This window comes from Varroa destructor, unplaced genomic scaffold, assembly GCF_002443255.2.
Source record: "Varroa destructor unplaced genomic scaffold, Vdes_3.0 BEIS01000006.1, whole genome shotgun sequence".
Taxonomy (NCBI): Eukaryota; Metazoa; Arthropoda; class Arachnida; order Mesostigmata; family Varroidae; genus Varroa; species Varroa destructor.
The window spans coordinates 7,398,897-7,414,746 of NW_019211459.1; the positions used below are offsets into that span (position 1 = coordinate 7,398,897).

Consider the following 15,850-nt stretch of genomic DNA (forward strand, 5'->3'; position numbering starts at 1 on the left):
ATAATGTTTTTAAATTTTAGCTTATTTTGTAAATGATTTTAGCAGTAGCACTTGATGCAGCAAACGCGAGCATCATATGCTTTAATAAGACGTACATTTATGAGTGAGACTTTAACACTGACGAATTTAGTGGAAATTGCTCGTCCTCATGGATCAAGAGTGGCGGTTAGACTTGATGAAATGGCTTGAAAAGAGAGTGGAAGAAAACGATATAGTAACTTCTTCAGATAACTTTTCGTAGAGAAACCTTGAGGTTGAGATAATCAGCCGGAAAATAGCAAGAACTGTTCATAGAGTTTGCCCCATTGTGTGTTGCGAACGAAAAAAAAAACTCTGTTTAGACAAGGACAACTGTACACTTCTATTAGTTGAGAGAAAATATACAGGTAATAGAAAGAAAGAAGAAAAAATCAGAAAAGGAAAAACTTTATGATAGTTTTACATGTTGAAAGAGCACATTGAAGTAACCCATAATTTTAGCAATTACTGTAGTGATACTCCAGTACATAGCGGATATGTTTTTCTGCATGCTAAGAAAACCTTATTTACGACATGATCACCAACATAATTAAGTCGATATTTTTATTTTAAAAAAGTCGTAAATACTAGAACCTTGCTTAGCTTATATGCGATGACGCCATCAGCGGCTGGTCTATGACCTGTCTATTGCACCACCAACCAATCTACAGGAATGATATTTTACGGCCCCGTTATTTACCTGAGAAATCATCGGCGCTGTCGTCAAGCCGATTATATAATATACCCTTAACAAATAATGGCACAATTTTCGAAATTATCTATTGTATGTAGTATAAAATAGAGATGCAAAAAACAAACAACTGTTTTAAGCCATACGGGAAAGGCAAGTGCTGTGCTAAAAGACAATTGTTATTAAACTCTAAAAAGTATCAAACATAATGAAAAGCGAACTTCCCATAAAACAGTGCTCCCATGTAGCCCTGACGATTAGTCAACTCTACCGATCAAAAACAAATAAGTACCAAATGGAATGCTACGGACAGACACACCAGCTAGTTACTGAGAGATCTAAATAATACTACGTTTATATGGCATCAGTTTATGTACAATACGGGTCGATGTAGTCGGGCGCATCACCGTACGATGCAACTTCATGCAATGACGTTCCATAGGGTCCTATTGTAGGAAACAAGCAAACAATGGCAATTACAGAACAAAATCATTCCAGCGATCTATAGTTTTGATGCCAAATTTAAATCTGGTCTAAACTATCATCGAAACTTACCTCGAAATACTTGCGCAGAAAGCTAAACGGTAGATATACCTCGGATCTGTCACGAAGACAAGGGATTTTTTGCAATCCGTTAATATCGCAGACGAGTTCGCGTGGCGAGCCGATGAGGACGCCCGCGCCTAAACTTCCGCTTCCGCCACCCACTCCCGTATTACTCCCGAGGGAAGACAGAGCCCCGGCGCTACCGTAGCCGGACCCCGGTACTGCATTCGGCACTATCTCGTCGTCGCCTCCTGTCGTGTCGTCCAGTAATCCATTTAACGAGCTAGTCAGCTGTAACCGCGGTTGCGCGCCCAACAGACAAATGTAGGCTAATGTCGAGAGCGAGCACAGGGCCAGGCAGAGGCCCAGCCGTCGCGACAATGGCCGGAGAAATGGACCCCGCATCTCACTCCCGCTTACTCAGTGCTTCATCGAATCGACTCTGGTTTGAGTCGCTGCTGATGATGTTGATTCTGGGCTTGAGCGCCAGTGCCGTCGAATCGGTGTTGCCGGCTGCTAGCAAAGGCAAAAAATCTGCTTGTTGTCAACCCTGTTTTCACCGTCCGGCTACTGGCTCGGCGACAGCGACCGCGGCTATCTACAAGATTGCGGCACGTTAACTTACTGCTGCAATGGGGTGGGGGCCAATGAAAGTTAACACTCAAAACAGTTACAACTGTTGTTGTTATTTTGGTTTTGGCCGTTGGCATTAGCGTGGACCGCGGCATTACATTGAACAGCTGAGCAACGGTAGACACACCGCCGTCGCGTAATTACATTGAGAAACAAAGATCGGCAAGTTACGCGTTCATCGCAGGATTTCCTCTAGGTCATGCGCAACATTCGACGTTGTATCATTTAGAAGATGTAAAGAGTGGCTTACTTTGAAAGGTGTAGCTAGAAGGGATTCGTTTTCCGGACATAGAGCTTCACCTAAGTCGATGGCAAGACTGACTATATTTTTCGCACATTAGTAACAGAACCGCGATGAGTGCCCCTTGCATGGTTTTAAATATGATGAGCACTGGTCTGTTTTTAGGTAAAACGTATACCAACACAATGAACAAGTATTGTCGTTCTTTTCTGTTGTAACGTTGTACTACTACGGTTTTATTTACGGGTTGGCTTTGCAGCTGATTCAGGCTATTTATCCCTGGACGAGCTAATAATAACACACTGTTTGTAGCTCTGTTATCGTTCCTGTTTTTTTCGTAATCGACATTGAATTTGTTTCCAAAAATGTGCAAAACTATATGCGCTAGTGGCAAAATATACCACACAAGCACAATCTCAACTGCAAACCGCACTACACCGCGTAGACGGCAGCACTCCGATGAGTAATTCGAATTCACCTGCCTTTACATTTGCTGGCCGTCAGCCTGAGCGATATGGAGCGACGGAAAGCGAGATCACCTCACTAGGACCGCGGTTTCTACTGAGAACTCACTCAGCTTATCATTAAATTTCAACAACAGCAACCTCGGGGTACCCAGTTGCTCGCGGAGCGCAATAACAGTTGTTGTTGTTGTCGTCGTCGTATTTTCAGAACTGACTGAGTCATCTGAGAATGGCATCGGTTGAGCGTCGGTAATAGCAACAAATGTCTAGCCTTTGCGTCTGGTAGACCGTGTCTATGTTTGGCAGATCGCTTCCGAGCCGCCTCCGACAGCTGCTACTCATCGCACTTTTCGTCGTTCACTGCCACATGCATCTACACCACCAGATCTTCCGACGCCTTGGCGTAGGCCAAGAAAAAAAAAGCTGATCCGGCAAACCATCCTTAGTCGCTGATGTGCGGCACAGCGAAATGGTGATGTCCATCAACACGATATTTCCACAGAATTGTTGAAATATTGTCTCGCGACACAACAATAGGCACCCGACAACACTGAACGTTCACCCAAAGTGTATGAGTTCCCTTGCAGCTAGTAGAATTCCAGGTTTAGTTAAATGCTGCCGCTACACCTGCTTCTGCTAAAGTTGCCGATGCTGTACCTGCTGCAGCCGCTGCTATTGACCGTCTGCGTGCGTCTAATTCGTCCGCCACTGTTCGTCGTCGGTGGGAAAGGGCGAATGAGATCAAACACACGAACGTGAAGGGAGAGAACGAAACATGGCGAATGAGAGCGAGAGAAGGGGAGTGGGCGAGGGCAGCGACGCGAACGGATGGCGCGCCGACGGAAAACGAGTGCGACGGCGAAGTTTTTGCGGAGAAAGGATGCCAAAGCCTAGCAAGGGACGGTCTATGGCGAAGGCGATCTGTTATACAGTTGTTAGGTAGGATGCACCGAGTGCTGGCAGAACAATGGCAGAGACTGCGGCAGCGACAGCAGTACCAACAGATTCAACGGAACTACGTATGACGGACACTCCAAGGCAATAGCGAAACGGGCCACCCACAGGCGGCGCTCGGCCTCCCGAGAAATTGCACAAAGGCTGCTCCGCTAGTTAATAGTACTCCTGAATTTCAGCGCATTCAAAATCAATATGGAAGCAGAGGCGAGCCAATCGTAAAAAAAGTCTCGTAAGTGTTCCGAAAGGGAAAGGAGGATTACAATGGGATGTGATAAAAGGGGCAGTGGGAGAGACAGAGACACTGCACTTTCCGCGTGCTCACGTGGACCTTCAGTCAAATTATAATGGTCCAGCTGCTCGCTTGTCTACCTGCCAGTTTGTCTGTCTACCTCCGGTTGTTACCCGGCTGAGCCTACTGAGTATGAGCAAGCGCCCATCATCTGAAGGCCGATCGGCGGTGTTGAGGGGGCGCCTATATAAGTAGATACAGGCAAGCAAGCAATGGGAAAAACTCGAATTGCTGGCATGGTGGAATGTGCCTGACAGGGATCGTTGAGTATAATGGGAGGTGAGGATAAAAATCCTAAGATAACGGCTCAACAAAAATAACTGTATTAGTACATGCTGATTAATCATCCTGACCAAAGAGGTTGCCGCAAGTGGCGAAGGTATTACGACTATTTTACTATGTTTGCATCCGTAGCAGATTAACAAGACAAAAACACCTTCTTAATTGCACAGCTCAGTTCTGTCATATGTTAACCTTAAAACGCGAGCACTTTTTACAGCTTCTCAAAGACAAGTAAACGGGTCCGCCATATTGTTAGAAATGGTCTGTCTGCTCAGTTTTGTATTTACCATATGATTCATTTGTTTGGACGCAAAGCTTACGTAAATAATTCGGGCATAATTGGATGAATATTTACTTTACTGTACAAATAGGTAGTCAGCTGTGGAGGCATCCCTGGAGAAGGTATGTGAATTAGTCGTGACAACCCTATCAGAGCTTTAAGTAGTTTTGCGTATAGCAGGACGTGTGTAGAACGGTCTCCCGGAAATCAACAGTGCGAAATATTGACCCATGAAAAATATCGTGCGAAATATTTGTTATGAACAAGGGCGCAGGGTAAACGATTGGTCACTACAGAACACGTATGCTAGAACAACAGATTCTGTGAAAATGCTTAAGCTAAACGCACGGAAATGTCATGCCGAACTAGTCACTATCCTCAAAAATAGAAGTTTCGTGATTTCATTGATCAGTGGTACTGATTGCTATCCAGCCATAACTAATCTTCCCCTGCCACAGATTAACACTAAATTACTTGACAAAGACAGACCGAACATTGAACATTTCGCTGTATGATATCAAACATATTCGTCTGAAAGGCGTCCGCTGTACTTCTGCTCTCAGCAAGAAAATAAACAAGAGAGAACTGAAAAGCGAATAATAATACAAGGGAAACTAACGAAAAAAGAATTTAAAGCGATTTCTATTTTACTCCGTTTTGGAGAATCTCACAAGCCAAATTTATACTCTGTGTTTTATAAGTTTCATTGCTGTTAGTAATTCAGACATAAAGCCATTAATGTTACAAAAAGAACAAGCACAAAAGGGAAGCTTAGCCAATTTTGCTTAGATTTTTATTTCGTCAGTAAATATAGAATGGTCGCTTCCAATCCTTGGATCAGCAAGACCAGTTATAAAAAAAAAGTTGATTAGTACGACACTCTTCTATCACACTTGGGGGAACGGCAGGAATAGCGCACAAATATCTGTGTAACTCTTAGGATTTGAACCCTCACAAAATAGTCCACACGTCCGATCTAGAATTTCATATGGCTATATCTCATATTCAGTCAAATGTAGCTGGTTCTATTTGACACTAAACCGCTTAAAAGTTCCTTGTCCTGACATTAGAAACAAATGATTTTTGTAATAATTAGAAAACATAGCTAATTTACAACTATATTGTCACTTCCCCGTACGGCTCATAGTCATGCAACCGTAAGCCCATATCTCGGCGTTGAAATTTTTGAAAAGTTCGAGTCTCGAGCCTGGTTATTTTTTCAGTGAAGCAGCTTGTTTTTTTTAATCACAGAGCTCGACAAACTCAATAGCCCGGTTGTAGTGTAGGCGCCGCAGACTCTTATTCTTCGGTCTGCGAAGCCGCAGCTGATGAGGCAGGAGACGGTACCGTTGATGACAACAGCCCTGAAAAAGTTGCAAAACTTTCTTCGATACGAGTAACAATGGTCAGAGTTGAATTGCTGACTCTACTGCAGTCTACCTTGCGGCGGTTCCTTTGCGTTGGACTGAAGTCATTCCTGAGGCGTTCGACGATGTCTCGCTCCATTTCAAGTGGTCTCGGCCGATTCGGAAGCTTGCGCACTTCCGGTCGATGCATAGCCAACACCTCCCACAGAGCGCTGCGGAAAACTTTGCAAAATTCATTTTCATCATATCTGGGTAAGTCGGCCATAGCAGCTAGCTTGTCCCGGTACCCAGCATCCCGCGAGATCCTCGCGATCGCACTTACCATTTTTACGGTTTGCTCAACGACTTTCTCAACTCGATTAGCTGAGTCACCCATCGTATGATGATATTGGCAGAAAAATTAAGTGCCGTTTCTCATACTAGACCATTATCACCAATCGCTTTACAACGCGGAGACACTAGATGTCGATCCCTTATTAGGAACCATAAAACAGCTGATTAAAGAAGTTCTATTAGGTGGGTGCGCACACGCAGTCAGGTTATGTATGATCAGCAACTGCAGTCGTCGGTAATAATTACGTTTTGACAGCGATTCAAATCGTGAGCCGATCTGTCGACAAGTGGCACAATCTAGAACAGAACACTTTAGCTATCCACAGCCTTAAACATATTAATCAGATGGCCAACAATTGCTCATCACTAAAGATCTACTATTTCTTGATTGTTTACGGTGCTCCTTTCTTTCTTTCCGTCGGAATTTTGATGTGCTGAATAAGGAATTTACAAACGTCACATGTAATATCACACGATTGTATAGTTTCTGTTAAATGTACACCAAGAGACGAATTACTATAAATCCTTTGGGAATGATAACGTAATAGGGATGGACGCACATGTGGTGTATCGTGACATTTTACCATTTCATACTTGCTTTGTATAAAGACCCGTCTTGCCTAGACTCTAATACGGACCAGTATTAATGTGAATCGAGTCAAGATGCTTGTTTTACGTTCCATTAAAAAAATTCGTCGAAATGCCAGCAACGAGTTTGAGAAAGGCCCGAATTTGTTCAGGAAAGTGGAAAAATTACAAGTAGGGTCTGAATCAAGCCATATACGCTACATATGACCTATGTGTGTATTCGCTGATCGAGGAAAAATAATTTTATTAGTCTTAATACATTAGATGATTGTTATGCTCGATATTACGTGAGCGCCAAATGGTGAAACATGAGAAAAACGATATCAGATCAGCTTAGTCAGCGTCGTATCTAAAATGTTTTTAAATATTGTTTAAAAAATAGCATTTTTTTGTCTTCGGATTTCGCCGAAACGTGTACCTTTATCATGAAAAGTTTCTCGTTATACCAAGAGACAAACAGATCATATAACACTGAGACTTGGGCACCGTTCTTCTCAGCATATTTTTACCATGTTTTTAGGAAAATCTATTTTTTTTTTTCGTGTCTTTTACCTTCTTAACATGACCTTATGAATTTTAACATTACGTTACCATAATGTTAAATTCGATCAACCGGTCAAACTAATTCATGTAATATTAATACCTTTCATAGTATTGGATAAAGTCGCGATTATGCCTGCTAGATTTGTAAAGCAACCTATTTCCTATCACGTGAAACGTATCAAGGTTATATCAGGCTGCATTGTGCCATTTCGGTTGATTAGCTCCTCCGTTGAAGCGTCCCTGAAGTTCCTCCACGATAGCGATAATGATGTTGATTCGTAACGAATGTAGATAGGCCACAGACCTCGGACAGATATTTTTATTAGTTTCCTAACCTAAACTAAATTAAGCCGAACCTTACGATCATTCCTGACGATAGTTAGGCAGTTGAATTGTCCTTCTATCACCTCGAACCAAAAAAAAAGTCGCGCAGATTAAATATGAGCGATTTTACTCGCCAGATACCTGTTAGCGTATCGATAGCTGTAATCTTTTAGTATAAATGCTATGGATCTGATATAAACTGTGCCATATTTATTGATCTGAAATCGAATCGGCAAGATCGAGTAGCGGCATACCCGAGCTCGGCTATATGTCCCTTTGCTTAAATAAACACGCAATAATACGCCAGACTGAAATGCTTTTCTTTTTTGTTTTTATCATAAATACGGTTTTCTTTATTTATATTTCATAAGCGATTGCCGCTGGCGGCTACTTCAGAATCAGTTTTCAGTCAGTATCTGTACTTCCATTCATCGTCTGCTCGATTTCCAAATAATGCCTTCATGCATCCTCGGGTCTTTTTGTCGTGGCAGCGTGACGTGTATCATCTTTATAGTTGTCGCAATTTAAACGGACGGCCAACGCGACGCAGAATATTTAACAAGTCCTTTTTTGTCTGAATAAGGTAGCGATTCTACTGGGTAGCTTTGCGACACAGGTGTACTTTTTATACTGTGTAAAGGCACCGTATGAAAACGAAGGTACGTTTCAATTTGTTTTGTGATCAGACGACTGAATATATACAGAAATCAGTATCTGAATATCGGTACCGTAGTATCGAAAACTAATAACTATCATAGAAGCTTCATATCGCTGTAAGATGCACATATGATCAAGGATACAGGAAAATTATATTGCTTCAAATTACATTTTATGGCAAGACTTTTAAAGGACGGCCATTTTTTTAAATATGTAAATCAATACGTGGATCGTTTTCGATTTATTAAACCAAGATTTTTTACACCGTTTTAGATCAACAGTATTATAAGTTTAAACTTTGTACAACCCTTTGTTCCAAGTCTGGAATTACATTTGGCCTGTATTTTGGCTTATTTGGCCACATGGTCTCCTCTTCGTTAGTAAAAGGTAAGATAAGGCACTATGACATGTTCCCATAATAGCTTAGTGGGTAACGTTTTGAGTTTGAGCACAGACACACGGTTCGTCTTGTGCTGGGAGCCGGCCAGCCATGTAGAATGGCCAACGGACGTAATACTGCTAAATTCGATAAGCTTAATGGCAATGTGTAGTCATTGACAAGACGACATTACGGAAACTGAAAAATACTCTTATGAAAATTTAATCGGATCATCTGTTTATCATCATTTACATTTATATATCATCAGTTAAAGTTGTTATTAGTGTCCTGCAACAGAAACATTAACAGAATGGGCATAATGGAGAAACAAATATCAATCGATATAAAGCAGATATATCAATCGAACGGCGTTGTGGTGACAAATGGCTGTTACAACAGAAAAAAACGTTTTCAAAAGATTTCACATTGTGATATTGTTGACCAAGTACGTGTTTGTTATCAATAGCGTACACACATATAAATTACAATACACATATAGATTTGTATAAAATATATATTTTTCTTTACCATACATTTTCATATGAAATTTGTTTAATGGGGTCTGCCTTAAAAAATAAATTTACGTTACATCGATTCGGCATAAACATATCTTTTTTAAAGAAGTATTTGAAAATGGATAACCTTGCAATTGCTGGCCCGAATGTAGTACAGTCGATCTCGGGCGTCCCGTAAAATTTCATATAGCATTTAGCTCCAAATTACGGTCGAGTTAGTCTAACTCAAACGCTATTTAAAATTGTCAGCTAGTAGCTGATCACTCGCCTTTGGCCTTAGCGACAGAGCTTGTGTCCAGTAGGCCCGGCGTAATCATGAAAAATGGGCAATTTAACCTACATAATATCGTCTAATTCTGCTAAGTATCAAGTAACGGAACCCATTAAAAAAATCCGTAATTGCTGCGATGACCCGTGGACGATTCTCAATCATCCTCTGAGAATTATTTTCGTGTTTATGTGTTTATTTGTGTGTGACAGGGTGCCAAGGACATATTTGATCATGTTTATAATACTAGATAATGATTATTGTCCCTTGCCTATTGATGATTGACGCTATGAAGCTACAATACCGGAACAGGAATGCGACATCGCTTCCAATTGGCTGTGATGATCAGCAATAATATTAGGACACAGTAAATGTTTAACTGCCATATACAAAATGAAAATGGACAATGAGAATGCATTTCAAAAAGTGGCTGCAGTTCTTCTATAAACATTTTGCAATTTTTACAGGTAAAATACCGGCTCATTGTGTATAGTTGTTATTTCAGAACTTAGGATTACACCTTAATGTCGTGCTTAATGGGCGCTGTTTAATTTTTTCGAGCAGGGACCTACCTTAGGCAGTAGAGATAGATTAAAAACTTGATCGCTATTAAGTTACATCAAGCTTGTCTATGTCTATGTTGAAATCTAATGAGAAAAAGTATGCCATAATCATTCATTAATTGATAGGCCTATCATGATAACATAATTTCCTTTACATGGCGAACATAGGTTTACAATTGTACTGCAACCGTACGAAAAGACTGTACGCAACTGCAAGCGTAAAACGTTTACTTATAGTTTGGAAAGGGGTCACAACTTCAGACCTTGGAAGAAAAAATACATAGAAACAATAGACGTTGATATGTGCCTATGTCGACTACTGAATCTTGTTTAGCATTCTAAAGCTATGAAGGTCATTGAATTTAGCCTCATGAGTATAGAATAGCTGAACTATATTTAGAACCTAAATTTTGCGTAAATGGGTGCGGTGATTGGAACGTGATCGTTGTCGCATGCGATCATTTATATTTCCGGCTATTTCCTGTTTGCGACGTAGTATTTTCCTATGCAAGCATTTTATTCTCTGCACAGACGTTACATTCGCTTGTTTATTATCGAACTTCTTATATCATAGCCACCGCATTGTCAGAAACTAAGCTTATAGGGCGGGATCAACACCAACAAACCGGTCTATCATAAGGCTGTTCATTCAGAGAAAGCATAATGAAATAATTTCCACATTAACAAACGCGGTCACGCATAGTATAGCGGATACTACTCATATAAGATGTCATTCGTTTGGAGGTTGAAACCATATAGAGGTGATATATGCAACTCGTCCGTTGCAACTTTAATTGGGTCTATTTTACTTCAATCAAGCTCTCAACTGAAGAGTAATACTTAACAATAGCAGTCTAATGGACGCAACTAGCTTGACGCGTGAAGCTATAGTATTACCTCCGCAATTTATCCGGCTTCGAAGTTTCAATAGCTTATCGATGACGCCAGTAATAACATTATTAATCCAGTTATCCTTCGTGGTGCCTAACTAGACTTCTTTTGTACAGTTCGAATTTATTCAGTGTCTTTTGAGGAACGTTGTCACTAATAATAGCCCATTCAATCTTTACGAAGCCAACGCGTTGTCGGCGCTTGAGTTAACCAGGTTAACTCAACAGAAAACCGTGTTGTACGTCTTCAAGGCTTGGATGTGTCAGGTCTTGGCCAGCAGGAACTTTTCACCCCTTCGACATGTCAACAGTGTATGGTAAAAATGCTAAGTCGTCGTAGTAATAATCGTCGCCCGCATTTATTGGCCATTTACCATGTTGAGATGGCTAATCGTAGTGCGGGACTGGATAGTAATTTGTCGCCAACAGATTCACGCCTACGGCGATAATGAAGAAGGTTAGACAAAAGAAGAATGAGATCCATCGTAGTACCCGTTCGCATTTCGTCACAATAAGATTCCGCAGCCCGACCATGCCCAACGTCAGTCCAACGAACGCCCCCGCCAAATGGGCGCTGTACGAAATCGGTTGGCTACCGCCGCGCGAGTATCGTTCATATACTGCTACCGTAAAATCGGTTATTCCGAACACTATCAGAACGGTCAGCCGCAACCATCCAAACTCCATTTCAGCGTAGTTCTGTGACACGAGAAAAAGGAAATGACGAAAGGCTGGTAGGCCGAGCGTAAAAACATGGACAAAAGATCATCGCCGGTCGAAGCAATGAACAGTGCATAACAATCATGACAACACACAAATGTACGGTCAAAGTAGGCATAAACGGCGGACAGAAACGCCTCTTCCCCTATCGACAGCGAGAAAAGGGGAAGCTCTTTGCATTCGAGTTCCTGTTACTTCCACCGTGGAAGTTTCGTAGAGCTAGATTTATACGAGGCAAATGCACTATATATATATATATATATATATATATATATATATATATATATATACACATTATAACGTTCACTCTTGATAATGTTTATAGAAAAATTTAGAGAGAGGAAACAGTAATTTTTTTAGCGTGTTTGGGGTTCACCTACCAATACGACGGTAGCCAGGTGCGCTGCAATTAGCGTGTACACACCTCCTGATGCACCGGCGAGATACGTTCGGGGATCACTCAGAGAGGAGCCGAGAGAACCTAGCAAACGTGAAGAACATGAAAATTTTTCATTCGTAACTACCAATTATCTAGCTTATTTCATTGGTGAAGTCGCAGACATGTTAAAATAATACGCACACAAAAAGGAGCTTCCATATCATATACATAGCTAACGTTGTGGTTTATGTGCCAGGCAAACAGGCTCCCAAGTACTGTGTACCCTATAAAGAAGTACTTTACTTCCTATAATCTGTAACAGTCGAGAAATTCTAGGAGAGTATATTGGTATGGATTAGGTCTACCGGCTATAACTCCAACGCTGTAGACGATGCCTACACGGTACCATTTGTGAACCATTTCTAATGGTATTCCGAGCACCAGCTGCATGAGTATATTGAAAAGGATATGGTAGAGTCTGTGGACACAAAGATATATACAACAATTGATATGTTAATCCGTATGCACCGAAAAACAATTAGAGTAAAATATCGACCAGGAAATGTCGTCGATATTATTCACGATCGAACGGTAGGGGACGGTTAAATATAACACGACCCCAATTTAGGTTGGGGAATATAGTTTGGGTGCCATTTTACCACAAGAGAAATTAACTGTTCAACGATATGTCTATTTAATTGAACAAGTATTATCTGTGTGTGTGTGTGTTTCGGAGAGGAGAACGTACCCGATATGGATGAACTGGTAGGTAAAAAATCTCCACACCTCATACCGCCGATTAGGATTATAGATCAGAGGCGACTTTATCGGTGTAGGACCATTTCGAGACCATTCTTTCAACTCTATGCTGTAATAAATGTAGATAGCAACCTAGGAAAGAAGGCAAAAGTAGTTAGCACACTAACACGTCCCTAATAGCACTGCCTTATCCAAGCGCGTTCGAATACTTCTAGTTTCTTTGAAACAAATGTTGATTTCTTTTAAATTAACTAATAACAAGATTTTTCTAAATTGACATTGACTAGAGCCACAAATACGGTACATGTCTATTGGAATTAAGTGTTGTTGCAATTGCACAACAACGTATGAATGAACAACGACTGTAAACATGTTTAATTATCTTTTTGTTCGATTTTAATTGGCATCATTTTTTCTATTTGTTTCTTGCGCAGATCCGCATGCGAATACCTGCCTGTATAATCGAGACGAGTACGATAAAAAACGGCGGGGGCATACAACTGTACTCTTCGAAATAGGACCGCACGAACGTCGCGCGTCGATTAGAAGCCACCTGTCAATTGTCATTACAAACACATATAATAACGTATCGTATATATGGGTTGAAACTCAAGCAAGGGTTTGCTTCCGATGTCCACTGTATTTAGTTGTATAGATAACATCATATTATTCCTCTATGTTCATAAATCATTGCCTGTCGACACACTGCAATATCGTGCAGAAGAAAACCTACTAACGAACAAAAAATATATTAGCGAGTAGAAAAGAAAAATACACATAAACGACATTTTCAAAGAAATAGCAGGTACCACAGAAGCTGAGTTCGCAATAAAAGCACACAGTCGGGTTACAATAGTGCTTGCATCGTCGCTTCCACCTCATCGAAACTATGACAATTCTCTTCCAGATCAATGCGTTAAATTGAATTTGTGAGCTGTAAATATATATCTAGGCTGATTTCCCTTGATCGCCCGTTGCATTATGTGCAGCACAGGCTACTCCGGTGGTAACAGACACTTAGAGCGGCGTCGTTTTTATTTGTACTCCAGGATACACGGATATGGAAAGCAATTTATTGGCTTTATTATACGCCCTTCCCTCTGCACAAATGTACGTTATCAGGACATAGTTCTGCCTCTAATCTGAATTGTGTACTAGCCTTAGAGGACGCATGTAATGCCTAATGGCACGCTATTATGAACCGTGTAAAAGATACGTGATCATAGTGCAGAAGAAAATAGTAGTATAGAAAATAGATTCTGGCAATAGTGCTTCATCACAGCTGGGGTAGCGGCGGAGCTGCTGAGCTTCGTCTTCAAGTGATGCAGTGAAGATGAGGGTCGAGCGCGAGACTTTTTCCAGTACTCAACGAACCTCACGTGACGTTTTTATTAATATCACACTCATTACACCGAACTGGTGCGGTATTCTAAAGGTCAGGCAAGCAGCTGAGCAGAATCTGCTGCTGAGCAGTAAATCTACGAAAAAGTTACTTGATCTTTATTTAATTTTTAGTGAATTAATTTTTTTTTCAGTCTGTATAGCTATACGCTTGTCCATGCCAACGCAGATTTTTGCGCAACAATTAGTGTTGATGTATAAAGACTGCATCGGGATTTTTTTCCGCGGAAAAGTACCGTTTGCAGTAAGCTGGGGGCACATGGTGAGTGCACCGTTTAACGGTAGCAAGGGCCAGTATTAGCCAAAATTGATACATATGAAGTGCAATGCAGATGTCAGTGAACGATCTAACACGGAAGTCGCATCGTACAAAGTTAATGCTGGGTAAGTAGATTAATATGTATTTTTCGAATGTAGTAGATTATTTTTCCATAAACATTTGTAGATCATGGTTTTGCATCTTTCAATTTCAGCGCACCCATGTTTGAGCTTAGCTCGATATCATATCGGTTTCTTTTCTCTCCTTATCGGCATATAACAGGTAAACGAACTCTGAGATCTAGCGTTCTTACAGCGACGGGTTCGCAAGCTGTTAAAGCAAAGATCAATGACTATATTCAGGGCTCCGATTGCGTCGTATGACATTGTTCAGCTTAATTACCATTCAGTGTAAGCGTATGGATAGCCGAAAGCATCCAAGGTGTCATACTTGTATCATTAGAAACGAAGGAGTTTTCACAATGATCAAATAAATTATCAGGTTATTTACTATCAGGTTAACCCGTCCAACACCTGCTTTGACCCAATACCGACTTAATATCATAAACGTACGCTTATCAAGATGCCTAGATGAAAGCTCAAACCCAAATTATCACGCAGTCAACTTTTAATAGTCTATTAAAGAAATGTTTCTTTGCTTATTATCTGCAGTTCGGTATAACGCCAGACATACGTCTGCAGGTTAACTCAACAAAGCAAAAACGTTTGCCAGTAAGGTAGACTATCTTGTCCCGAGGTAGAGTCGAGCATTTATAGGACAATTATAGGTGTCTTTAAGGCTACTAAAAGCACCTTCGTTTTACTGAACAAGCAAGAAAAATGTTCTAATTTAATAATAACTAAAGCGACTGCAATGATGTTTATTTTAGTTGTACTCGAGCCGATACCGAGGACCCATTAAGCTCAAGAAAATTACCGAACACCATCACGAATCAAACTGGGGACTTTTAATTTGACGATCAGGCCTTTGATGGTTCCGCTGCCATGTTTATAGACATCCTCCGAAGTACCGTTACTTCGATCTGCTATGAACGTCGTTGACGTAATACGCAATATAAAACAGTGTGCCATGTTGTGGTAGCATGTTTCCGAGATTTCGGCGCCACGTACTTGAGTGAATAACATTTGCTTGTATGCAATGACGACAGCGGCACAGGTGAACGTCGCACCAATGGACGGCGAAGAAGAAAATAGAGTTCTGCAACAGACGAGTATGCGAAACTTACGACAGTTGAGGCTGCAAACTTGACGAGGGTACAGAATCGAGGGTAATTTTTGTATTTGACTGCAAATTGCATCATTTTCTCGAAGTCGTCGTATCTGAAATGTCCGTCACGATCCCAGTCGAATCTGTTAGAAAAACAACAACATCAAAGCAATGCATATGTTATATAACGTATAATAATGGCAATAGCACATGCCGTAGCGCCCCTCTAAAGTACAAGGATTTTTGTCGTCGTTCTTTGCTATATATAGCATTTCGA

The 15,850-nt window shown here is 40.9% G+C and overlaps 2 protein-coding genes and 1 long non-coding RNA gene across 9 annotated transcripts in view; 1 reads left to right on the forward strand and 2 right to left on the reverse strand.

The window, feature by feature from the left end:
• The window catches only part of Hsepi (D-glucuronyl C5-epimerase), a 34,786-nt gene extending 30,946 nt beyond the window's left edge, over positions 1-3,840 (reverse strand). Inside the window, exon 1 of one of the 3 annotated variants that reach the window (XM_022812926.2) lies at positions 1,265-3,840. In XM_022812926.2, the coding sequence (XP_022668661.1) occupies positions 1,265-1,660 (396 nt within the window). In that variant the 5' untranslated portion in view covers positions 1,661-3,840. The remainder of the gene's footprint in view (positions 1-1,264) is intronic. The other 2 variants (XM_022812927.2, XM_086992914.1) reach the window with 2 other exon arrangements.
• A 537-nt stretch (positions 3,841-4,377) lies between these two features.
• On the forward strand, positions 4,378-15,594 carry LOC147754803 (uncharacterized). 4 transcript variants are annotated; one of them, XR_015330243.1, is made up of 4 exons: positions 4,378-4,523; positions 5,653-6,020; positions 13,121-14,471; positions 14,629-15,594. It is a non-coding gene; the product is annotated as an uncharacterized LOC147754803 (long non-coding RNA). The 4 variants fall into 4 exon arrangements; XR_015330242.1 differs by lacking the exon at positions 4,378-4,523 and having other exon boundaries at positions 5,547-6,020; positions 14,629-14,756; positions 15,236-15,594; XR_015330241.1 differs by lacking the exon at positions 4,378-4,523 and having other exon boundaries at positions 5,547-6,020.
• The window catches only part of LOC111253484 (rhomboid-related protein 2-like), a 43,378-nt gene continuing 35,383 nt past the window's right edge, over positions 7,856-15,850 (reverse strand). For both annotated transcript variants that reach the window (XM_086992918.1, XM_022812928.2), the window contains exons 5-10: positions 15,593-15,716; positions 13,141-13,239; positions 12,676-12,818; positions 12,293-12,405; positions 11,929-12,029; positions 7,856-11,527 (exon numbers count right to left, since the gene is read on the reverse strand). In XM_086992918.1, the coding sequence (XP_086849044.1) occupies positions 11,216-11,527; positions 11,929-12,029; positions 12,293-12,405; positions 12,676-12,818; positions 13,141-13,239; positions 15,593-15,716 (892 nt within the window). In that variant the 3' untranslated portion in view covers positions 7,856-11,215. The remainder of the gene's footprint in view (positions 11,528-11,928; positions 12,030-12,292; positions 12,406-12,675; positions 12,819-13,140; positions 13,240-15,592; positions 15,717-15,850) is intronic.